Below are 25,963 nucleotides of genomic sequence, written 5' to 3'. Positions count from 1 at the left end.
ATACAATCAAATGGAATATACAATTAAAATTGAAGCGCAATCGACTATAATATAATTACAAAATAAAAATAGGATAAAAAAAATAGGCCAGGGTTGTACGATTGTGCACGCCTAATTAGAATAAAGATAATAAAGAACTGAACGCGATTGGCTGAACGTGATCACAATTCTACTTCCGCAGGGGGGGGATCGTCTTTTCCTGTCTCGCAAACGTGAATTGCACATAAATAAACAAACGTGAATTTGTATTGACCGCACCGCTCGCATGCATGTGTTTTGACTGAGCGGTAACCATGGTAAAATGCGTGGTCACGGGGTGTCCTAACCGCAGTGACAACAACAACAACAGAGGGCTCTTGAATCATCGCCCCTCCAAGAGATTCTTCACTTTTCCAAAGGACCAGGCGCGCGTCAAAGTATGGCTCGCCGCCCTGAGGGAAACCGAGAAACAAGATTCAACTGAACAGCACCTCATTTGCGAAGACCACTTTCTCACGGATCACATCACCCCCCGCGGAATAAGTGAGGACGCGATCCCTCTCATGCCCCCGTACCTGGACGGGCCGCTGGGTCTCATCAGCCCGTGGGGCGCCGAGTCCTCCTCCGAGGAGGACGAGGAGGGGTGGGGGGCGGAGGAGGCGGCTGCAGACCACCAACATCACCCGGTAACAAGGGTGGAACAACATCAGATACTACTACAGCTTGAGCCCTTGGCTCTTAGCGTATTTTTTTGTTCCCATATTCACTAGTTGTGTTTTTGTTACAACATTACATTGTAATTTTTGAGTTGCATCAAAGCAAGCTCACTGAATGTCATAAATGTCACTATGAATTGAAAACGGGGGACCCTGATGTAAACAAGACAAACATCTTTCTCTGGTCTGCATCCCCTTAACAATTGTGTGTATTATTGAGCCGTACTGTATTGTACCCATTCTGCAATCTGTTATATAAAGTTTTCATTCATTCATTCATTCATGTTTCAAGCTATGCTTTTCTTAATTACAGAATCAACAAGATGGAAAACTTGGCAGTCAGTCAGAGGTTAAAGCTCCACACAGGCAAGGTTCTAGTAGAGACTAATGCACGTTGCAGCAATGTTCTAGTCCTTAATGACAGAAACAGAAACGAATGTTGTCATATGAATTCATCCTAAAAATAATTGTGTACTCTTATTTTGGCTTTGTTTATTGTAGTCCCCCGACTCCCCCTACACCAGACGAGGAGACGTGCCAGAAGACCAAATTTGGTCCAAGACAAGGTTAGTAGTTTAAAGTATTTGTAAGATAAGATGAGAAGCTTTTATTGTCATTATACTGCTGTGCAAGATGAAATCACGATGGCACTTCCTGATATTAAATACGATATAAAAGCAGTATTTGACATCAAAACTAAGTACTCCGAAACTGCTCCAGTGTGCAAATAAACAATAACAATTAGCAGCATACGATCTTGCAGCAACACGAGAGATGCAAACCAATATCGATAATCAAGTATGGCATAGTCAGTGGGGCGAATGTATATGTATATATGTAGGTATGTATGTGTACGTTGTAGTGGATGGGGATATGGTACTGTATATGTAGGGTTGGGTACCGTTCACATTTGAACTGGTACCGGTACCTGGGAATCGATATCGGTACCCAAGGTACCTTTTTCCGGTACTTTACTCTCTCTGTAATAACTAAATGTTATTTCAGTTGTAAATCTAAACTTCAACATTGTTATCACACCACACAACACACACACCACACAAACTAAAACCCTCCCTACCTCCCTCTCCCAAAACGTTCCCACAACCTTTTTCTTAATGTTGCACGATCATGTATACATTTATTATGTATTCTTATTTTTTATGTTTAATTTAAATATCAACATTATCTGGCCAGAGGGAGACGGGCTCAGCCCCTCCCTTTCATGACTATTGGAACTCCATGAAAACTAAACAGATTTCTCTGCTGTGCCTGTGAGCGTTTCCAGGGTTAGGTTAGTTTAGTTAAGTTTAGTTTTAGTTAACTGTTGAACATGTCTGGTCATGTTCAACAGTTTGACAGCTTTGGGGAAGAAGCTGTTTTTCAGTCTTGTGATGTTCTTGTTGGAGGCACTGCCCTGACATCGGGCCTGGTGGATGTCCTCGATTGCTGGCAGCTGTGTTCCTATTATGTTTTGGGCCGTCTTGATGACCCTCTGCAGAGCTGTCTGGTTCATCCGGGTGCAGCTGTAATGCAGTATACTTATAGAAGTTCACAAGAAGGTTCTGCGGTAGTCTGGCTCTCCTCTGCTTCCTCTGGAAGTAGAGGCTTCTTTGGGCCTTCCCGATCACGGGTGGTCTGGGCCAGGAGATATCCCAGCAATATAAAACTGGAGACTCTCTACAGCCTCGCTGTCAATGAACACTGGGCCTAGATCTGTTCTCATTGTCCTCCTAAAGTCCACCACAATATCCTTGGTCTTCTTTTAGTTAAGAATGAGATTGTTGGGGGGGGCAGGTGGCGCACGGAGATTACGTTCGTCACCAACACCGGGAGACACTAGGATTCGCCTGTTCGAATCCAGCTCCCGGCGTTGCTATCAGCTTGGCTGGCCTCTCGCACTGATACAATTGGCTGTATCAGGGGGTGGGAAAGCTGAAGGGTGGGTCCTGGGCGTTGTGGACAGCGACCCCTACAGTTCGGTCGGGGCGCCTGCTCAGCGAGGGTTGGGACTGAGGAGAGATAGTGTGGCCTCCCACACGCTACACTCTCCCCGGTGAGAACCTGCGCGGCCAGGTTGGCCTGCCCCAGGCTGCACATGCGTCGGAGGAAAGCATGTGACAGTCTCCGGTCTCCCGGACCAACAGTAGGGGAAAGTAGGGGAAAGTACGCAACAACCAGGAAGGGTGGGATGGGAGAAAAATCGGGAAAAAGGAGGGGAAGAAAGATAAAAAAAAAAGAAAAAAAAAAAGAAGAATGAGATTGTTGGCAGAACACCAGGCTGTCATGTGTCACACACCTCATCCCGGTATGCTGACTCATCATTGTTATGGATTAGACCTATAACTCGGTGAAATTGATGATGGACAGATGGACAGTCTCGGGTGAAGAGGGCATACAGGAGAGGGCTCAGCACATGTCCCTGTTGGACACCTGTGTTCAGGGTGAAGAGGGCATACAGGAGAGGGCTCAGCACACATCCCTGTGGGACACCTGTGTTCAGGCAGGGCATACAGGAGAGGGCTCAGCACACATCCCTGTGGGACACCTGTGTTCAGGGTGAAGAGGGCATACAGGAGAGGGCTCAGCACACATCCCTGTGGGACACCTGTGTTCAGGGTGAAGAGGGCATACAGGAGAGGGCTCAGCACACATCCCTGTGGGACACCTGTGTTCAGGCAGGGCATACAGGAGAGGGCTCAGCACACATCCCTGTGGGACACCTGTGTTCAGGCAGGGCATACAGGAGAGGGCTCAGCACACATCCCTGTGGGACACCTGTGTTCAGGCAGGGCATACAGGAGAGGGCTCAGCACACATCCCTGTGGGACACCTGTGTTCAGGCAGGGCATACAGGAGAGGGCTCAGCACACATCTCTGTGGGACACCTGTGTTCAGGGTGAAGAGGGCATACAGGAGAGGGCTCAGCACACATCCCTGTGGGACACCTGTGTTCAGGGTGAAGAGGGCATACAGGAGAGGGCTCAGCACACATCCCTGTGGGACACCTGTGTTCAGGTTGAGGGTGGAGGATGTATGCTTTCCTAACCTGACAGACTGGGGACGGTTGGTCAGAAGATCTAGAGTGAGTCCAGTTGCAAGTGGTTGTGTTCAGGCCCAGGCTGTGGAGTTTGGACTCTAGTCTGTTAGGAATGACAGTGTTGAAGGCCGAACTGAAGTCCCAAGAATAGCATCCAGGCGGATGTTTAGTTTATACAGCCATTAGCAAGACTCTTAGATCTGACTATTTGATTAATACAAATCTATCTGGCGGACAGTGGCTCGGGAGTTAGAGCAGTCGTCTGGTAATCCGGAGGTTCCCGGTTCGATTCCCGCTCCTCCCGAGCAGCGTGTCGAAGTATCCTTGAGCAAGATACTTAACCCCTAACTGCTCCCGATGAGCAGGATGGCACCTTGCATGGTTGCCTCTGCTGTCGGTGTATGAATGTGTGAGTGAATGGGTAAAATGTGAGGAACTAAATTGTAAAGCACTTTGGATAAAAGCGCTATATTAAATGCAGCCATTTACCACTCATTTTATCTGCCTTTAAATGTTGATTTCCTTATCTAAAACTGCTCACCTTTGGTTTAGATGCCATAATGCATCATTTCTACTACCCAGTAATGATGCATTGTGTCTGTCTAACTCCCATAGACTTCTCGCTGGGCATTCTGACCAAGCGTTTCTTGGATCTCATGGTTGATGCCCCGGATGGGGTCATGGACCTCAAGCAGGTAGCTGTGAACCTTCAGACACGCAGACGGAGAGTCTACGACATCACCAACGTCCTCGACGGCATCCGCCTCATCAAGAAGGAGTCCGCCAGCAAGATAAAGTGGATGTAAGTATATACTGTACCTCGGTTTAAAAGCCCCAAGGGCTGTCGCCTTTCTTCTGTCTTAATCTAAAAGCTGTTGGTTCCTCTTGTTCCTTTTCCTAGAGGGAAAATGCCAGTCTCCAACTTTGTCAGGAAGACCCAGAGATGTCAGAAAGAAATGGGAAACCTGAAGATTGTGGAGGAGGCCCTGGATGACCTCATCAAAACCTGCGCTCAACAGCTCTTTGACATGACTGACGACACAGCGAACATAGGATATCCTTTTAAACACGCGGCACACGCACAAACTGCATGCATTGTATTTGACATAAACCCATTTTACTTATATGCTGTTGCCGACAAGCAATCACTGTCTATCCCTCTCAAGTCTTCAGCATTGGCACAATCCAATCGGCATTCTAATCAAACTATTACCCTGTGACCCACCTGGCCCCTTGTTGGGACCCCTCAGCCCAGAGAGGCTGGTTCCACCCGGCATTAAGATCCCATCTGCATGATCCGATCACAAGTAGGGATGCTCCGATATTGATATCGGATATCTGCCCCAATATGACTAAAATAGCTGGATCAGGTATAAAAAAAAATATATATATAATATAATATAATATACTAAGAAATAACAATTCAGTACATTTATATCTGTGTTAATTTGTTACATTTTGTTTCACTAAGTTAGGAAAGTAATGTTTTAAGTCAAGCCAGATGTCGCCTCGCACAAAAGAATGATCCAAGTCTCTTCCACACAGTGAGGCATACAGTTTATTAATTGAACAATGGGTATCGGATCGGTACTCGGTATCGGCCGATACCCAAAGCCCAGGTATCGGTATCGGGACTGAAAAAGTCGGATCGGTGCATCCTTAATCACAAGTGGCTAGCTCCAAGTACAGGTGTGAACACACCCAATATGCATTGAGGACGCATTGAGACCCGATCACTCAGATCACATTGGCATATGGCCACATTTTGTTAGCTGTATGTACGCAAATGTGTCCTCGGCCACATTTCTTTAATTTTTTATTTTTTTTTTATCCCGGCCCTTTTTTGAGGGCACTCCATCCACCCCCCTCTTCGGGGGACAACTTTATTATTTATTATACATTTGAACTATTTACAGTGCAAAATAAAATAAAAAGTGTAGTACATTACAGGGGCTATTTGGCTGCCTGGTGCGCATGCGCTGTGACACCAACGGCGGAAATACACGGCTCGCTCTGTGCGTACCACTCGTTTTATAACAATGATTTAAAATGTTTATTAGCAACTCCGAGCTTTCAGACCCCAGCGCGTCGCTGTGTGAAACCCTAATTGTACACTGGGTACCTTTTGAAATTTATATCTGATATATCTTTGACCCACCCCGAGCTCAGAAGCAGTGCTTGGTGGTCCAAATGAGCCTGGTAGCTATATAGCTGAGAGTGACTGCGGTTACAAAAGCCCCTGGCTTGCACATCGCAGTCACGTACGGGGCTATCCGTGCACGGGCTATCCGTGCACGGGCTCCCGACCCCGCTGTTCACAAATTCCCAGAGTGATTTCTTTTTCTGTAGATGCATTCATTCATACGGTCACTGCTGACAAAAGCTGTGAGGAGATGGTAGATGCTTGAGTTACTGTTGATTTGTAGTATGGAACAAATACGCAAGGAAAGTGCTATGTGATATTATGAGATAGGCCTAATCAGCTTTTCTGGACAGCTGTCATCACTGGAGACCCTCGCTGGTCATCGTGCTATTGCTTGGAAATACAATTTCTGATCTTTCTGACGTTTGTATTGCTGTTGCCTGGAGAGCGGTTTTATTATCTGGTTTCGCCTGGAGAGTGGTTTTATTATCTGCATCGTGTTTCCCATGTCTTCCCAGCTTTCGGGTGATTTGGGTAACGGAAAAGTAAAATCCATGCAGAATGCGGCTAATATCCACACTGAGAATGAAGAGTAGATGGCCCATGTATATGTGCACAAATAGCACTGTTGTGCGCGGATCATCTCGCTTCCTCGTTAATTTAAAACATGAAGGTAGTTGATAAGAGAGAGGGTATCAAGACGAGCAGTATAATGAAAATCCTAACCGGCCAGACGGTTATTTAGCGTGATGCCCATCCATTCTTACTGTCGGGAAGCATAAAAAAAATTATATATATATATATATATATATATATATATATATATATATATATATATATATATAAAAAAAAGCTAAATCCATTCAGAATGCAGGCAAAGTGTCGACTAATATCCACAATGAGAATATGGAAGGAGAATAATGAGTAGATGAGCCCATATATGAATCCGTAAATGGCACTATGTGCGGATCATCTCGCCTCCTTATTCAAAACGTGAAGGTAGTTGATAAGAGGGAGGGAGGGAGAGAGAGAATCCAGACCAGCAGTGCATATAATGAAAATCCTAACCGGCCAGCAGGTTATTTAGTGTGATGCCCCTCCATTCACACCGTCTGGAAGAATTTAAAAAGTAGCAGTTTCTAAAGGATTTCTATTTTCTATATCTTTTATCTTTTATCTATAAGGGATTTCACTGTATAAATTGTAATAGAAACACTGCATGCGCTCTTATTATATGAACATAATGTATCATATGCATATTGAGCGGGTAAGTGAGAGCCGATCACAGGTGGTCACTCAAGACGCATTCTAATGCCAGGTGTACTTGCTGTGTACAAGCTGTCCACTTGTGATTGGATGTTAATGCCAGGTGTACTTAGAGCTTTCCACTTATGATTGGATGTTAATGCCAGGTGTACTTGGAGCTGTCCACTTGTGATTGGATGTTAATGCCAGATGGAAACAAGCTACTAGTTTCTAAACTAGTGTATCCTGAATCATAGTTTCTAAACTACCACTCTATACTAGTGTATCCTGAATCATAGTTTCTAAACTACCACTCTATACTAGTGTATCCTGAATCATAGTTTCTAAACTACCACTCTATACTAGTGTATCCTGACTCATAGTTTCTAAACTAACACTCTATATGTGTGTCGTTTTCTTTGACTGCCTCTGTACATCTGCCTATGTTACTCATGAGGACATCAGTCACATCAAGGTGTTCCAGGAACAGACTGTTATTGTCATAAAGGCACCAGAGGATACCAAGTTGGAGGTGCCTACACCCAAGGAGGTAAGCCGTCTTGGGGACGGCAGGTCCACTCTGCCTACCTGATGTTATCAGTCTTCTTGGTCTACTTCTTGGTCACCTCCACCCGTCGCTCTGATCACATCACCCCTGTCCTCCACGACCTCCACTGGCTTCCAATCAAATACAGGATACAATTTAAAATACTTCTCATCACATTTAAAGCCCTCAACAACCTTGCCCCTCCCTACCTGTCCGACCTCCTCCACCGTCACACGCCCACCCGTCGCCTTAGGTCTGCAGATGCCAACCTCCTAACACCTCCCACGACCAGGCTCCGGACCTGGGGCGACAGGGCCTTTGCTGCTGCTGCCCCCTCCCTCTGGAATGCCCTCCCCAGCCATATCTGTGATGCAAACACCCTGACATCTTTTAAATCAGCCCTCAAAACCCACCTTTTCAATCTTGCTTTTGACCTCTAATTCTGTCAGTTTTATTTTATTTTGTCATGTATTATTTTTGTTCTGTTTTTTGTTTTGCCATAGTTTTGTCTCTTCTACCCATGTAAAGCGTCTTTGAGCACCTGGAAAGCGCTATATAAAATAGATGTATTTTTTTTTTTTTTAAACAATGTTTTTATTGCATTTTTTTCTTTTATACAAACATACAGTAACACATAATTTTTTTTAAAGACACATTTCAACCCCCTCCCTTCCCTAATTATAATTCAAATTGACATTCACGCAGACATATTACAATAATAAAAACAATTATTGTTAAATAAATTATAAGAAATCACGGAAATACAAATATAAATAAATATAAAATAAACTTCTTCGGCTTCTCTACCCTCATCTGTTTTCTTTTTCTTTTTCCCTTTCCTATCCCTTACCCCTATTGTTTCCTATCCCTTTAGATTCTCACATTTTTCAGGAAATGTATAAATGATGTCCATGTCCTTTCAAATTGTTCTGTTTTTCCCTTCTGTATGTATGTTAGCTTTTCCATTGCTAAGTTTTCTGACACTTCCTTTAACCATTGTTTAGCTCCCGGTCTCTGTATCTCCTTCCAGTTCAGAGCTATCACTCTCTTGGCTTGTAACAGACAAAGATTAATCAATTTCCTCTTTCTAATATAAGCTGGAAACTTATCTGGATATAAGTGTAGTATACATAACCTAGGATCGGTCGGGATTTCTATCTCTGTCATCTCAGATATGAGCTCAAAGATCTCTTTCCAATATTCCTGTATCTTCTCACATTCCCACATACAGTGGTACAGGGTCCCCAGCTCTACCCCACACATAGTACATTCATCCGGGATCATGGGATAAAACTTGTGTAATAATAATACTCTATGGACCCACTTATATTGTAGAAGTTTACATCTGGTATTAATTGAAAGTGTTTGTGACATTTCACATGCTTGTTCCCAGTCCTCTTCTGCTATTTCCACCTGCATGTCCCTCTCCCATGCCCGCAAACTGCTCAAAGAGCTCTCTTCCGATCCTGATAACAACACATCATAAAACTTGGATAATTGTCCTCTCCCCAAATAGATGTATTATTACTTTGTATTCTCATAAATATGATAAGAAGGCGGGCCTACGGGTAGATGTTTCATCCATTCATGTCTGATTGAAACATGATGATGAATGTATGCATCGGGGGAATTAATTAAAAATGTTGATTTGAGTTATCACATGTTCTCCTCACAACAGAACTATAGGATTAAGGTTGAAAATCGGCAAAGTGGCCCTTTTAACTTGAGGTTTGCCTTTTGGTTCTTTCCTTCTGCAGGACAGTATTCAGGTCCATTTGAAAGGAGGAAAGGGTCCAATCAAAGTCTTCACGTGTGAGATGGAGAGACCTGACGAATCCCTGGACTTTCCGAGTTATGACAAGATGGGATGCTTTGTGACGCTGGAGGAGAGCAGAATCAAGACTGCTCTTCTGCATACAGGTAACGCTGCCTTACTGCTGCTCTCTGTGAGCACCTCTGTCCTCCAATGGAAGCAAACGGATCACAGTGATGTTAATGATGACTTGCTCAAGGAAAACTGGTCCAAGATAACCGGGGGCAACAGTGGCTCAGGAGGTAGAGCAGTCGCCTGGTAGTTGGAAGGTTCCCGGTTCGATTCCCACTCCTCCCTGTCAGCGTGTCGAAGTGTCCTTGAGCAAGACTAATTGCTCCTGATGTGTAGGTTGGTGCCTTGCATGGTTGCCTCCGCCATCGGTGTGTGAATGTGAGGAACATTGTGAGGAATTGTAAAGCGCTTTGGATAAAAGTGCCTTATAAATGCACCATTTACCATAAATAACCTTCTTAGGAGAGAGCCTTATTGACATAATGAGTGTTTCCTTGATGTGTGCAGCAGATGGCGCTGCTGCCTATGTTTGACTGCAGTTGAATAGAATAATCAAGATTCACTATTTTAATATAGATGGATAAAGGGAAGCGTCTGTTGGTGTCAAGTTTTGATTAACTGATATATATATATATTTGTTTGTACTTTGCAGATGCCTCAGCCCCACAGACTGCTGTTCAAAGCGGGTAGCCAGTGATGGCCGCCAACACTATTCTCATGGAAGATCATTTTGTCACTGTCGTCGAGACTCTTCTTTTTCTTTCAAAATCCATACTGACATTTAGCACACGTAAAAGACTCCATTTTGCCCATAATGTCAATGGACATATCTCAAGCCCTGCCTTATTTTCTTCATCCTCCAATCATAACTGTTGGATCAAGAAAAGAGAGTGGGGCTTGAGATAGGTCCTTTGCAAAAGTTGTATGTCTGCAAGTTTGACTCTATTGTAGAAAAAGAAAAAGTGCTCATGAGGCAAGTTGCAAGCTTTATTTTTCTGTGTAATAATTTTGAGTCAAATCAAAGAGAATCATTTGTAGGTGCAATACACATCATCTCCACTACTGCACTGTGGGTCATTCTGAAATGTGTAAGTTCTTCTATTGTTATTATATCAACAGTTTATGGGACAGTAATGGGTTAATGTACAGCATTAATAACATGTAGTGATTTGGAACATTGTGTGTACAGTATTTCACTTGCGTCTGTTCTTTTTACCTCTTGATGTTCCGAGTAATGTGTTGTTCAGTTGTGCTAATATTTTATGTTTTCTTTTTTTATTATTGTGCAGTGGATAAGGAAATTGTTTGTTTTCATCATGATTTGACACCCTCCTATGAATAAAGTCACTTCTATGAAATCATACATTTGGTAGTCATCATTCTAGAGATTATTTTGCTCATTAATTAAACAATGAATAATGCGTTAAGTAAATAAATGTGTAACACCCCACAAAAAATGGCAAGGGAGACATTTCTATTCTCTTGTTGATGCAGCTGTTGATACAAAGAAGACAACAGATGAATTATTTTTACACTATGCATATTTGCTGTATTTTGGGACTGTAATAATAGGTTTGTTTACATGAGTAATGTTTGTAAACCAACTTTATTCTGGTTTGTAATGGGCGAATACGGTTCCAAAGGGGCTATTTTGCACACTAATATAAAACATTTCAAGATGTGAGTGTTTACCCCATGCATGATTGAAAATATTACGATCGGGGCTTTTATTAAAACTCACATTAAACTTTTATAATTGTCATTCATTTCTGATGATGAGAAAGAAAGGCCACTGATTGGTCAGACACTTCCCGTTTCGTTAAACACTTTGTCCCGCCCCCAGTCGGTGAAGCTCAACTGTCGGTATTTGCTCACAGCAACTGAGTCAGCGCGCAGGTTGCAGTAAGCCACTGTGACTTTACCGATTGTACTTTAAATGGTTATTGGATTCGGTAGTACAACCGTGGACTGATGGAACTATGTCAACTTTCTTTTGAGTGGACGAAACGATAGCCCGTAAGATGTTTGGCTACAGAATGAAGAGGGACGCAGAAGACACAGGAATGGGACTATAAAAGTTGACAGTTTGGATAATTTCTTACTCTCTAGTTTACTTTGCCTCTTAACTGTCTGGCTCTAGACATACAGTAGCTTTTATATACTAAAACACGTCGGGTTCATCACCGCCCCCCCCCCCCCCCGTAACGTACTCATATTTATTATTATTCAGTATGCCGGAGCTGATCACTGTCATAGAGTTTGTGGCTGAGACCAATGAGGACTACAAAGCCCCGACCACTTCAAACTTCACCACTCGGATGTCCCACTGTCGCAATACAGTGGCATCGTTGGAAGAGGTAAGGTGGATGTTATTATGGAATTGGGAGACAGACGGTGCTCCTCAAATTTTTTTCCCCCAGTGGAGCTTCCCGTCGGGAACAGCACAAGCCACACCAATATGTATTTTTTTTTACATAAAAGAGGAACGAAACCACAAGCTATTTCCGCTTTGCGAAATTAAAACCTTGTTGCTTAAATCCTGAACTGCAGGCAGGCTGGCTACTGAACCTCGCCCATTCGCACCTGGTCATGTTTGTACCCTGTCGCATAATGATAGAGTAGTTATATATGCTTTATAATACAATGAATACCCTCTCTGTACCTATATGCTTTTCCCCAGTGTGCAAAAAGTGAATGTGTGCCTGCCCAGGGACAATGGCAACGTTTGTTCAAACCAGTAAATAGCATACAGCTAGTTAAAAGGCCAATCCAGGTGTGTGCGTGCGTGCGTGTGTGTTTTGCTGCTTATAGCACTAAACACTTGTTTATAAGCCTTTAATATAAAAAAAAAAAAAAACTCCACAATGACCAAATTAATCAGACGATAACAAATATATTATAGGTTATATTTATATGAACTAAGGTGATGTCAGTAAGGAGCTGGGACATGAGTTTCAGTCCCTTTGTGAAAAAACAGGAAAGCCACTAATGGATAACAGTTTACTCGATCTCTTCCCTCTTTCATCAGACGAAGAGCAGCTAACAATACAGATAAAAACTAAGAAGTGATGTACAGATCAGTAGATCACTTTTTATCTGTATTGTTAGCTGCTCTTCGTCTGATGAAAGGGAAAAGGTAGAGATATATTATATATCATATTCCATGCTGATAGAATCATAGAATCACGAGGCGGCATGCATAGATGCAGCATTCAAACGCATGTGCCCTCTCCAAGTCGCTTCACAGCACTCCTCTTTCCAGTTGCACAAGTCTCTTGTGTTCTCTGTCGCAGCCTGTTGGAGAGAGAGAGAGAGAGAGAGAGAATCAGAGAGTCTCCTGTGCTCTCTGTCGCAGCCTGTGTTGGAGAGAGCGAGAGGATCAGAGAGTCTCCTGTGCTCTCTGTCGCAGCCTGTGTTGGAGAGAGCGAGAGGATCAGAGTCTCCTGTGCTCTCTGTCGCAGCCTGTGTTGGAGAGAGAGAGAGGATCAGAGAGTCTCCTGTGCTCTCTGTCGCAGCCTGTGTTGGAGAGAGAGAGAGGATCAGAGAGTCTCCTGTGCTCTCTGTCGCAGCCTGTTGCAGAGAGAGAGAGGATCAGACCTCTCTCTCTGCAACAGGCTGCGACAGAGAGCACAGGACTCTCTGATCCTCCCTCTCTCTCTGCAACAGGCTGCGACAGAGAGCACTGTGGTGGCCTGTTGCACTGTGTTGCAGAGAGAGAGAGAGAGAGAGAGAGAGAGAGAGAGAGAGAGAGAGAGAGAGAGAGAGAGAGAGATGATCAGAGTCTCCTCAGCTCTCTGTGGTGGCCTGTTGCACTGTGTTGCAGAGAGAGAGAGAGAGAGAGAGAGAGAGAGAGAGAGAGAGAGAGAGAGGATCAGAGTCTCCTCAGCTCTCTGTGGTGGCCTGTTGCACTGTGTTGCAGAGAGAGAGAGAGAGAGAGAGAGAGAGAGAGGATCAGAGTCTCCTCAGCTCTCTGTGGTGGCCTGTTGCACTGTGTTGCAGAGAGAGAGAGAGAGAGAGAGAGAGAGAGAGGATCAGAGTCTCCTCAGCTCTCTGTGGTGGCCTGTTGCACTGTGTTGCAGAGAGAGAGCATCAGAGCACCATCATGCTGTGGCCTGCCTGTATGGGGAACATCACACCACAGCGCTCCTCCTGTGTTTGTGAGGAGGATCACTGGTCTCTGCCTGAGAAACAAAGGCCCTGCTGGCCACATGTTGTACTGGCCTACTGCTGCTGCATGCTGGGACTACACCCCTGGGGCCAAGGATGGGGTTGTGCTTGTCTGCTCTTGTCCCAGCAAGCTCTGTCTCTGTCTCTCTCTCTCTCTCTCTCTCTCTCTCTCTCTCTCTCTCTCTCTCTCTCTCTCTCTCTCTCTCTCTCTCTCTCTCTCTCTCTGTCTCTCTCTTTTTTCCCCCTCTCCACTCTCAATGGCAAATGTTTCTCTCCTTATTTCCCTCTCCTTTCTCTCTCTTACGTGCTCCTCCTGTGTCTGACGGAGCTTGTCTCAGCCTGTCTGCTCCTCCTGTCTGTTAGCTCTGCATGGGGAGCGTGAGTGTCTAGGGGTGTAAAGGTACACGTATCCGTACCCAACTGTTTCAGTGTGTACCGTACTGTACCGAACTAATACCACGGTATGTTAACCACTAACGACCGCCCACCGGGGGCTGTTTTTTTTTGTATTTTGGCAAACATTTTAAGATCAACCCGTCCGTCATTGGGGTCCTTGTCTTTTTTAAGTAACAAGCAGATCAAGGCCATGTTAACGTCTCTCGAGAATCCCCCCTGTTCAATAGCATGTTGAATCATCTCGAACAGCAATGGGCCCAACTGGTCCCAGAATGCTAAGTAAAACTCAGGCGGGATCCCATCCCAACCTGGTGCCTTACCTCTCTGCATTTCAGCAATTGTCTCTCTGAGTTCAACGAGAGTGATTGGTCTCCCCAATTCCCCAGCCTCTTCCTCAGATAATTTCGGTATTTTGAGACCATCAATAAACGTTTCAAATTTTTTTATGATCAAAGTTGACCTCTGAGCTATACAGTTGTGAATACAATTCTCTAAAAGTGTCATTAATCTTTTTTGAGTCAGTGGTGATTGCTCCTTGTTGTGTCCTGATTGAGTGGATATCCGAGAATTTATCATTTGAGCGTATTTTCATTACCAATAAGTGGCTTGGTCTGGAGCCATGAAAGTAATAATTTTGCCTCGTCCTATGTATTAAAAACTCTGAGTGTTGTCTATGTATGGAATTTATAAATTTTTTAAAGGTCCCGTCTCTTATAAATGGCCTTTTCCCATGTTTAGCATTGTTTTATAGCAATGGGGGTTAGTATCAATGGGTCTGTGTCTCTAATTACCATTTTGGCGGATTGCTCTAATTCAGTTGAGACAATCTCCTCCCCCAGTGAATTAGGTCATTCTGATTTGACTCGCAATGCGACGTATCAAGGAGCTGATTAAACTGATTGTGATCTGATTGGCTCTGTGGTTGGAGCCAATGCCGGCTCTGTGGTTGTAGTCACCGCCCACAATCAACAATTCGCTCAACAACAGCGAGTGGAATTACTTCCTCAAACAGAGGGTGCCGACAGACAGCAGAGAACGATTATGCCCCCCGCGGCAACATTTATTAGTATCCCCCTCAATCTTTCTATCTCTCTCTCTGTCTGCCAGTCGCAGACTGTGGGTGACTGTCACTCAAAGCGCTTATGGGCGGAACAGAACCCAGCCCAAAAAGTTTAACTGCTTGAAATCTTAAAGTGGAAAAATGCTGCTTTAGAGTAATTGATTAGAAATAGAAAAAAATTTTTTTTTGAAAGAAACAAAAAACTTTACAGGGGCGCCCCAGTGGCGAACCACATAACGCGCTGAGTCGCGGCACGGCCGACCCGGGTTTGATTCCCGAACCCGTCGTTATTTGCCAAATGTCTTCCCCCCACTCTGTCTCCCGTTCCTCCTCTCTCTCTCTCTACTGGACTGCCCAGTAGCAAAAAGCGATAAACGCTAAAAAATAAATCTTAAAAAAAAAAAAAAACTTTACAGATGTGTTCCATAGACTCACAGGAATTGCGTAAAGTTGCCCAAATAGTGAAAGGAATAGCAATGCATGTCCCCTTTAACTATCATACATTGTGTATGTATCTGCTCATTGTAGTTCATCTGCAGTGAGGCCGCGGCGTATAGGTCCGTGTATAGTTTTTCCAGCCCTTCTAGTTTCTTTAAACAGGATTTACGTAGGAAGTTGATTCTTAAGGAGAGTGTGGTGCCCATCCGTCTTGGACTTCCCTACTTACAGGAAAAAGATCAAACAGCAACCTCTAGTCTAGGCAAAATAACCCGTTCTTTGCGCTTTGTTTAAATCTTTTGTTTATGTTGATGTGGGGGTTGGATGGGAGGGGTTCAGTTCTTAACATTCTGATCTCATGTGAGATCTTAAAAAAGCACTGAGCGACAGAAAAGGGGCATAGGAAGTTCAAGCAATTCAGCCTGAGAGAGAGAGAGAGAGAGAGAGCTATAGCTGAGCATGCTGGACTTGGCCCTGTGCCATGTCTGTGTTGGTGCTGTGTAAACACTAGGGCTGGGCTAGCCATTCTCTCAGTCACTGAAGCACCGTAATCCCCTGGGTATTCACACTTTGACTAAGGGCGGGACCAATAATTCTGTGTGTGTGTGTGCCTGGGTCGCGTGTATGCCTTCGACGACGGAACTGCATTTCCGCGTTCGAGTTTTGCGCTCTGATTGGCCAGGTCATGTGACATGTGGGCCAATCGTGGGACAGCAAGTTCTGCGCCTATTTCCGGGTCTAACAGCCTGCAAACTACCTGGCGTTCTATCGCCATGCTCTAAGACAAACTCTAACCTTAACCAACTTCGAAAGAGTGCCTAAGCTTAACCGTCGGAATCAGGGCAGGCGTTCTATCACCATGCTCTAAGACAAACTCTAACCTTAACCTACTTCGAAAGAGCGCCTAAGCTTAACCATTGTAGAAACTTGCGGTCCCACGATTGGGCATACACGTCACATGACCAGAAATGACCTGGCCAATCAGAGACGCGGAAATGCAGTTATGTTGTAGAAGGCATTCAGGCGCCTGGCGTATGTACATAGGCTAGTCGCGAGGGGCCTTCAGATTGCTGGTCTTAAGAGGGAGGGTCAAGCAGTTAGTCAGATATTGTTCAGTATCCGCCTTCATTGCCAGTCACACAGCGAGACGAACGGGCCTATCTCAAACCCTGCCCTCTTTTCTTGATCTTCCCGGCAACAGTTGTGATTGGAGGATCAAGAAAAGAGGGCGGGGCTTGAGATAGGTCAATTGTATGTTATTCTGCCAATTAGCGGCACGGGGGTGTAGTGGTTAACACTGTCGCCTCACAGCAAGAAGGTCCAGGGTTCGATTCCCGCTTGGGGACCAGGTTTCCATGATGCCAGTTACCCAGGTGGGGTATCTCCCAGGCCTTTCTGTGTGGAGTTTGCATGTTCTCCCCGTGCTTGCAAGGGTTTCCCCCCGATAAGATAAACCCAATGGAAAAACATGCACAACAATAGATTGCTAACGCTGTGGCGTCCTTGACGAAGACGGACAGGAGCACTTGGATTGGTCCCCTGGCGCGGCTCACGTTGACGCCTGTCTGCTCCCGGCTGCCCTTGGGGGGGAAGGACGACGGGATGGGTTAATCGCAGATACGAATTGCATGCATGCATCGCATGTGTGCCGATTGATGACCTCTGAGCAGGTCCTAAATTATTATATTATTAGCTGTATCCACTAACCTGTTTGTAGATTGTGCTCATATGTAACTGAATATTACATATTGAATATATTATAACATTTACAATACTTGGGTCCCTTTCTTGTTTGTAATTGTATTGTTTGTTTGTTTGTTTGTAAAACAATTATAACTGCAGTCTGCAGGCATGCAATGAACCTCCACTTCTTTCTCTAGGCAGATACAACAGCAGGCGATTATGATCTGGTTCAAAGTGCACCCATGATGCATCCTATGATAATATTTCTGCTGTGTTGACATTAAACATCTGCTTTGTTCTTTCGCTCCCATAGGCTCTGGATGTGGACAGAGGTGTACTTTACAAGATCAAGAAATCTGTCAAGTCCATCAACCACACGGGCCTGTGTGAGTATCGCCGATATTATAGTATAAAGCTACTGTATGTTATACGCCATATGTACTGTATAACCTTTACATCCACACACACCCACAAGTTCCACATTCCCTATAATTATGATGTGTTGTAAGTAGGGATGCACCGATCCAACCTTTTCCGTCCCAATAGCAATACCTGGGCTTTGGGGATCGGCCGAGACAGAGTGCCGATCCCATCCATTACTTTTAATGAACATGACTTGGACACTCATTTTGGGGTCATTGCACAAAACATTTTGAGATATAATAAATGTTTCTCCAGTCCAGAGAGTTACAAATGCAGCAAATCGATCAATTTGCTTTGGTTTCTGGCATGTTAGACGTGTTTCTTGGTATCGGATTTTAGTATCAGGGAAATTCTCTGATACAATATTATTTTAGCCTGGTATCGGACCGATATCCGGCTTACTGTGTGAATGGTTGTTTAAAAACAGTTAAAGCTACGCTATCTAGTTTTGGGAGGGACATTTGAATCCAAGAGAAAAGTAAAACATTATTTGAAGCTACCTAGAAAGGTATTGTTTCACTGTGTTGTTTAGTCTGGCAGAAAGGTGTAGAAGTCAAGTGACAACGGATTAAGAGCCTGTCAGAAATGCACATATTTGTTGCCGTTTTGAAATGAATCTTCTTTACTCATCTAGTAATTGTATCAATTGTTTCAATCAGCTAACTGAAATATTAGAAGAATAAAAAAGACATAATTTATATTGTGAACATTGTAATATATGACATAGCAGTCAAATCATTCAATCATGTGTAAAGCTGGGAAAATATAGTCTTGAAAGCAACAGAAAAACAGACTCTTGGTTGGTATGGCCCCTTTCACACATGCACTGGACTCCTGACCTTAACTGCACATTAATCGGAGGGGTGGAATATGTGCGAACGCAAATGTTCAAATTATTCCGCACGGAGTTTACCCTCCCAGCACATAAGTCCTAAGTCTGTGTAATGACAAACTCAGCCCATGTCAGAACACAAGCGGATCATTGTTTGCAGAATTCACACAGCGAGCAAGCGGGCTTATTGATTAACGTAGACTAATCCAAAAACATTTACATGAATTAAAAGTTTATGATTGGAAACCATTTATATAGAATTTCATGTCATAAGATCCTGGTTTTCACACTGTATGGAACACCGTTGGTCGCTTATTTCACTCTGTACGGAACACCGTTGGTCGCTTATTTCACTCTGTACGGAACACCGTTGGTCGCTTATTTCAATGTTGATGTCTGATGTTGATGTTGCCCTCATTTTCAAGATGCTGAGTTACATGCCAGTTAAATAAATATTTAAAATGATGATCTTCCGTACACAGGCAGAGGAGGTCGGCCACTTTTCTGCGTCATTCCCTCGCTCTACCTAGGCGCCGCCCATCACCTAAACCAAGCGCATTATTTTCCATGTGTGCAAACACACCTGCCATGGATAATGGCATGCTGTGTGCTACGCTACATGTGCAATTAAGGGCAATTTCAGGCAACGATGCCCACACCCGATTCTCTGCACGTTGTCCAGAGTTAATGTGCAAAAGAGGCTTATGACTCACGGTTCAAAACCACTGTGTGTGTAGATTCCCAGTGTCCTGCTTTAACCCCTCAGTGCAGTGTAGCAGGCCAGACTCTTGTTCTCTTTGTGCGATTATTGAAAGGGGATCAATAAAGGAATATCTTATCTTATCTTGTTTTATTTTATCTTATGTATCGTTAGTACAAAAAGTAGATCACATATTATTGGTATGAAAGTAGATCATATTACCATCTGCTTAAGTGCACAGGCAATACACCTTTATACCCTTTGGTATCTGCTGTGTGGCTTTTGTAAGGCAGCTTGTAGGGCAGCTTGTAAGGCAGCTTGTAGGGCAGCTTGTAAGGCAGCTTGTAGGGCAGCTTGTAAGGCAGTGGAGGTGAAACAGTGAGAATGAGAAGCATTGACTATTGTAACTGAAAGGGATCTGTGTCGAGGCAGGTGTAGTTGAACCTCAAAGACACATAAGAGAGAGCCTCAACACATTCCTCTCGTGCCCTACACCTGTCCCAGCAGGCCCGGGGATGTACTTCCTGCATGGCTGTATACTACGCCTCCATTACTGTCTTAGAGAACAAATGCGTGCATGCGTGTGTGTGTGTGTGTAAAAAATCTAACCCTAACTAACCTTACTGTCATGCACTTGTCCTAATATACTAACCTACACTGTAGCACTCAACACTTTGATGAACATTGTTACTCAGCTGATAGAGTTGTGCCCTTCCTGATGACTTGTTGTACAGAACTTGTAAGTCGCTTTGGATAAAAGCGTCAGCTAAATGACTAAATGTATGTGTGCGTGTGTGTGTGTGAGTGAAGGTATGTGTGTGTGTGTGTTCATGCCAATTAGCTCAAAGGAAGCTTGGCAATGGGAGTGGCCTTGCGCAAGATTTTATTGAAAGGTTGGGTTGGTCACAAAAATGTTCCCACCCTCTAGCGGCCACAATTTACACCCTAGGAGGCTGAAATTGAGCTTGGAGGTCATGTGTGTGTGTGTGTGTGTGTGTAAAGGTATGTGTGGCAGTGGGCCTATAACAAAAAGGCACATAACTTGCCATAGACACTTGTGGGAGGCGCCATTCGTCTCAGTAGAGAGTTCCTTTTTCCTTGGTGTGTTAGCCCCGTCCCCTACACTTTAGCCACGCCCCTTTCACAACTCATGAACCGTTTGTCATAGACACTTGTGGGAGGCATCATCAGACTCGGCCGAAAGTTCTGCTATAAAGACGCTCGTACCATCAAGTTCAATGCTACTTTGAGAGAACCTACATGGATTTAGTTTTGATCTGTATCCAGTAGCTCTATAGCTTGCTCCATTGGCTGGTTGCTCGGTAGGTCCACAAAGGTCTCCCCACCCTCTTACCCTAGGAGGCTAAACTTTGGCATGCAGGTCAAGTGCACGTGTGTGAAGGTGTGTGTGGTTTGTGCATGCGCACACGTGTGGATGATATTTGCACGTACGCAGTCGCAGCTAATGCAGATTTACAGCTGTACAAATTATTTTCAGCTGGAAAGAAATCAAACCCATTCCCACATTTCACTGTTATAAACGCAAAATGTCATCATGAGAAAATTCACGCATTGCAATCTATTTATTTTTTGGGCGCCTCCACAGTTGGGGGAGGGTGGTGGGAGTCAGGAAGCAAGTGGAACAAAATAAAGTAATTCTGCTCAGGAATTGTGCAAGAATATATGGACATAGAAATATGTTCAACAGCAAACTGCTACTCTTTGCATTTAGCCAGGAGAGTTTCCTGTCTCACAGAGATAGTTCCTCTCTAGTGTTGTTGCCTCATAGGAGACGTCTGACTCAGAGGCCTGCGACAGCTTCTTTAACTGTGCATTTGACTATAACCAGCCCTCTAACCAGCTCTAACCAGCCCTCTAACCAGCCCTCTAACCAGCTCTCTAACCAGTCTTCTAACCAGCTCTCTAACCAGCTCTCTAACCAGCCCTCTAACCAGTCCTCTAACCAGCTCTCTAACCACCCCTCTAACCAGCTCTCTAACCAGCCCTCTAACCAGCTCTCTAACCAGCTCTCTAACCAGCCCTCTAACCAGCTCTCTAACCAGCCCTCTAACCAGCTCTCTAACCAGCTCTCTAACCAGCCCTCTAACCAGCTCTCTAACCAGCTCTCTAACCAGCCCTCTAACCAGCTCTCTAACCAGCTCTCTAACCAGCTCTCTAACCAGCCCTCTAACCAGCCCTCTAACCAGCTCTCTAACCAGCTCTCTAACCAGCTCTCTAACCAGCCCTCTAACCAGTCCTCTAACCAGCTCTCTAACCAGCCCTCTAACCAGCTCTCTAACCAGCCCTCTAACCAGTCCTCTAACCAGCCCTCTAACCAGCCCTCTAACCAGTCCTCTAACCAGCTCTCTAACCAGTCCTCTAACCAGTCCTCTAACCAGCCCTCTAACCAGCCCTCTAACCAGCTCTCTAACCAGCCCTCTAACCAGCTCTCTAACCAGCCCTCTAACCAGCCCTTTAACCAGTCCTCTAACCAGCTCTCTAACCAGCCCTCTAACCAGTCCTCTAACCAGCTCTCTAACCAGCTCTCTAACCAGCTCTCTAACCAGTCCTCCAACCAGCTCTCTAACCAGCTCTCTAACCAGTCCTCTAACCAGCTCTCTAACCAGCCCTTTAACCAGTCCTCTAACCAGCTCTCTAACCAGCCCTTTAACCAGCTCTCTAACCAGCCCTCTAACCAGCCCTCTAACCAGCTCTCTAACCAGTCCTCTAACCAGCTCTCTAACCAGCTCTCTAACCAGCTCTCTAACCAGCCCTCTAACCAGCTCTCTAACCAGCCCTTTAACCAGTCCTCTAACCAGCCCTCTAACCAGCTCTCTAACCAGCCCTCTAACCAGCTCTCTAACCAGTCCTCTAACCAGCTCTCTAACCAGCTCTCTAACCAGCTCTCTAACCAGCCCTTTAACCAGCTCTCTAACCAGCCCTCTAACCAGTCCTCTAACCAGCCCTCTAACCAGCCCTCTAACCAGCTCTCTAACCAGCTCTCTAACCAGTCCTCTAACCAGCTCTCTAACCAGCTCTCTAACCAGTCCTCTAACCAGTCCTCTAACCAGCTCTCTAACCAGCCCTCTAACCAGTCCTCTAACCAGCTCTCTAACCAGCTCTCTAACCAGCCCTCTAACCAGTCCTCTAACCAGCTCTCTAACCAGCCCTCTAACCAGCCCTTTAACCAGCCCTCTAACCAGCCCTCTAACCAGCCCTCTAACCAGCCCTCTAACCAGCTCTCTAACCAGCCCTCTAACCAGCCCTCTAACCAGCTCTCTAACCAGCCCTCTAACCAGCCCTCTAACCAGCCCTCTAACCAGCCCTCTAACCAGTCCTCTAACCAGCCCTCTAACCAGTCCTCTAACCAGCCCTTTAACCAGTCCTCTAACCAGTCCTCTAACCAGCTCTCTAACCAGCTCTCTAACCAGTCCTCTAACCAGCTCTCTAACCAGTCCTCTAACCAGCTCTCTAACCAGCTCTCTAACCAGTCCTCTAACCAGCTCTCTAACCAGTCCTCTAACCAGTCCTCTAACCAGCTCTCTAACCAGCTCTCTAACCAGTCCTCTAACCAGCTCTCTAACCAGTCCTCTAACCAGTCCTCTAACCAGCTCTCTAACCAGCTCTCTAACCAGTCCTCTAACCAGCCCTTTAACCAGTCCTCTAACCAGTCCTCTAACCAGTCCTCTAACCAGCCCTCTAACCAGCTCTCTAACCAGCTCTCTAACCAGCTCTCTAACCAGCCCTCTAACCAGCCCTCTAACCAGCTCTCTAACCAGCCCTCTAACCAGCCCTCTAACCAGCCCTCTAACCAGTCCTCTAACCAGCCCTCTAACCAGCTCTCTAACCAGCCCTCTAACCAGCCCTCTAACCAGCTCTCTAACCAGCCCTCTAACCAGTCCTCTAACCAGCTCTTTAACCAGCTCTCTAACCAGCTCTCTAACCAGCCCTCTAACCAGCTCTCTAACCAGCTCTCTAACCAGCCCTCTAACCAGTCCTCTAACCAGCCCTCTAACCAGTCCTCTAACCAGTCCTCTAACCAGCTCTCTAACCAGCTCTCTAACCAGCCCTCTAACCAGTCCTCTAACCAGCTCTTTAACCAGTCCTCTAACCAGCTCTCTAACCAGCTCTCTAACCAGCTCTCTAACCAGCTCTCTAACCAGCCCTCTAACCAGCTCTCTAACCAGTCCTCTAACCAGCCCTCTAACCAGCCCTCTAACCAGTCCTCTAACCAGCTCTCTAACCAGCTCTCTAACCAGCTCTCTAACCAGTCCTCTAACCAGCCCTCTAACCAGTCCTCTAACCAGCCCTCTAACCAGCCCTCTAACCAGTCCTCTAACCAGCTCTCTAACCAGCTCTCTAACCAGCCCTCTAACCAGTCCTCTAACCAGCCCTCTAACCAGTCCTCTAACCAGTCCTCTAACCAGCTCTCTAACCAGCTCTCTAACCAGCCCTCTAACCAGCTCTCTAACCAGCTCTCTAACCAGTCCTCTAACCAGCCCTCTAACCAGCTCTCTAACCAGCTCTCTAACCAGTCCTCTAACCAGCTCTCTAACCAGTCCTCTAACCAGTCCTCTAACCAGCCCTCTAACCAGCCCTCTAACCAGCTCTCTAACCAGCCCTCTAACCAGCTCTCTAACCAGCCCTCTAACCAGCCCTTTAACCAGTCCTCTAACCAGCTCTAACCAGCCCTCTAACCAGTCCTCTAACCAGCTCTCTAACCAGCTCTCTAACCAGCTCTCTAACCAGTCCTCTAACCAGCTCTCTAACCAGCTCTCTAACCAGTCCTCTAACCAGCTCTCTAACCAGCTCTCTAACCAGTCCTCTAACCAGCTCTCTAACCAGCCCTTTAACCAGCTCTCTAACCAGCCCTCTAACCAGCCCTCTAACCAGCTCTCTAACCAGTCCTCTAACCAGCTCTCTAACCAGCTCTCTAACCAGCTCTCTAACCAGCCCTCTAACCAGCTCTCTAACCAGCCCTTTAACCAGTCCTCTAACCAGCCCTCTAACCAGCTCTCTAACCAGTCCTCTAACCAGCTCTCTAACCAGCTCTCTAACCAGCTCTCTAACCAGCCCTTTAACCAGCTCTCTAACCAGCCCTCTAACCAGTCCTCTAACCAGCCCTCTAACCAGCCCTCTAACCAGCTCTCTAACCAGCTCTCTAACCAGTCCTCTAACCAGCTCTCTAACCAGCTCTCTAACCAGTCCTCTAACCAGTCCTCTAACCAGCTCTCTAACCAGCCCTCTAACCAGTCCTCTAACCAGCTCTCTAACCAGCTATCTAACCAGCCCTCTAACCAGTCCTCTAACCAGCTCTCTAACCAGCCCTCTAACCAGCCCTTTAACCAGCCCTCTAACCAGCCCTCTAACCAGCCCTCTAACCAGCCCTCTAACCAGCTCTCTAACCAGCCCTCTAACCAGCCCTCTAACCAGCTCTCTAACCAGCCCTCTAACCAGCCCTCTAACCAGCCCTCTAACCAGTCCTCTAACCAGCCCTCTAACCAGTCCTCTAACCAGCCCTTTAACCAGTCCTCTAACCAGTCCTCTAACCAGCTCTCTAACCAGCTCTCTAACCAGTCCTCTAACCAGCTCTCTAACCAGTCCTCTAACCAGTCCTCTAACCAGCTCTCTAACCAGCTCTCTAACCAGTCCTCTAACCAGCTCTCTAACCAGTCCTCTAACCAGTCCTCTAACCAGCTCTCTAACCAGTCCTCTAACCAGCTCTCTAACCAGTCCTCTAACCAGCTCTCTAACCAGTCCTCTAACCAGTCCTCTAACCAGCTCTCTAACCAGTCCTCTAACCAGCTCTCTAACCAGCTCTCTAACCAGCTCTCTAACCAGTCCTCTAACCAGCCCTCTAACCAGTCCTCTAACCAGCCCTCTAACCAGCCCTCTAACCAGTCCTCTAACCAGCTCTCTAACCAGCTCTCTAACCAGCCCTCTAACCAGTCCTCTAACCAGCCCTCTAACCAGTCCTCTAACCAGTCCTCTAACCAGCTCTCTAACCAGCTCTCTAACCAGCCCTCTAACCAGCTCTCTAACCAGCTCTCTAACCAGTCCTCTAACCAGCCCTCTAACCAGCTCTCTAACCAGCTCTCTAACCAGTCCTCTAACCAGCTCTCTAACCAGTCCTCTAACCAGTCCTCTAACCAGCCCTCTAACCAGCCCTCTAACCAGCTCTCTAACCAGCCCTCTAACCAGCTCTCTAACCAGCCCTCTAACCAGCCCTTTAACCAGTCCTCTAACCAGCTCTAACCAGCCCTCTAACCAGTCCTCTAACCAGCTCTCTAACCAGCTCTCTAACCAGCTCTCTAACCAGTCCTCTAACCAGCTCTCTAACCAGCTCTCTAACCAGTCCTCTAACCAGCTCTCTAACCAGCTCTCTAACCAGTCCTCTAACCAGCTCTCTAACCAGCCCTTTAACCAGCTCTCTAACCAGCCCTCTAACCAGCCCTCTAACCAGCTCTCTAACCAGTCCTCTAACCAGCTCTCTAACCAGCTCTCTAACCAGCTCTCTAACCAGCCCTCTAACCAGCTCTCTAACCAGCCCTTTAACCAGTCCTCTAACCAGCCCTCTAACCAGCTCTCTAACCAGCCCTCTAACCAGCTCTCTAACCAGTCCTCTAACCAGCTCTCTAACCAGCTCTCTAACCAGCTCTCTAACCAGCCCTTTAACCAGCTCTCTAACCAGCCCTCTAACCAGTCCTCTAACCAGCCCTCTAACCAGCCCTCTAACCAGCTCTCTAACCAGCTCTCTAACCAGTCCTCTAAC

General features: G+C 45.7%; 2 protein-coding genes across 4 annotated transcripts in view; both read left to right on the top strand.

The window, feature by feature from the left end:
* The first annotated feature begins 139 nt into the window (after nucleotides 1-139).
* Nucleotides 140-10,844, top strand: e2f6 (E2F transcription factor 6). Its single transcript, XM_084314903.1, has 8 exons — nucleotides 140-665; nucleotides 1,009-1,061; nucleotides 1,197-1,261; nucleotides 4,348-4,534; nucleotides 4,634-4,788; nucleotides 7,558-7,670; nucleotides 9,425-9,587; nucleotides 10,145-10,844. Exons 1-8 carry the CDS (start codon nucleotides 294-296, stop codon nucleotides 10,180-10,182), a joined length of 1,146 nt encoding a protein of 381 aa, XP_084171029.1. The 5' UTR covers nucleotides 140-293; the 3' UTR covers nucleotides 10,183-10,844.
* Nucleotides 10,845-11,373: 529 nt separating this feature from the next.
* Nucleotides 11,374-25,963, top strand: part of asap2b (ArfGAP with SH3 domain, ankyrin repeat and PH domain 2b) — a 57,512-nt gene continuing 42,922 nt past the window's right edge. For all 3 annotated transcript variants that reach the window (XM_084314979.1, XM_084314978.1, XM_084314977.1), the window contains exons 1-2: nucleotides 11,374-11,849; nucleotides 17,550-17,622. In XM_084314979.1, coding sequence (XP_084171105.1) covers nucleotides 11,724-11,849; nucleotides 17,550-17,622 — 199 coding nt within the window. In that variant the 5' untranslated portion in view covers nucleotides 11,374-11,723. The remainder of the gene's footprint in view (nucleotides 11,850-17,549; nucleotides 17,623-25,963) is intronic.

This window comes from Notolepis coatsorum (genome assembly GCF_963971535.1).
Source record: "Notolepis coatsorum genome assembly, chromosome: 5".
NCBI lineage: Eukaryota > Metazoa > Chordata > Actinopteri > Aulopiformes > Paralepididae > Notolepis > Notolepis coatsorum.
This window is presented reverse-complemented; position numbering and strand designations above follow the sequence as displayed.

Excerpts from the sequence above, each read along its gene's own strand:
- e2f6 (XM_084314903.1), top strand. The coding sequence starts at position 294 with ATGGTAAAATGCGTGGTCACGGGGTGTCCTAACCGCAGTGACAACAAC. Across the intron at positions 666-1,008 it reads CAGACCACCAACATCACCCG|AATCAACAAGATGGAAAACT; the intron begins GTAACAAGGGTG and ends TCTTAATTACAG. Across the intron at positions 4,789-7,557 it reads CGACACAGCGAACATAGGAT|CTGCCTATGTTACTCATGAG; the intron begins ATCCTTTTAAAC and ends GCCTCTGTACAT.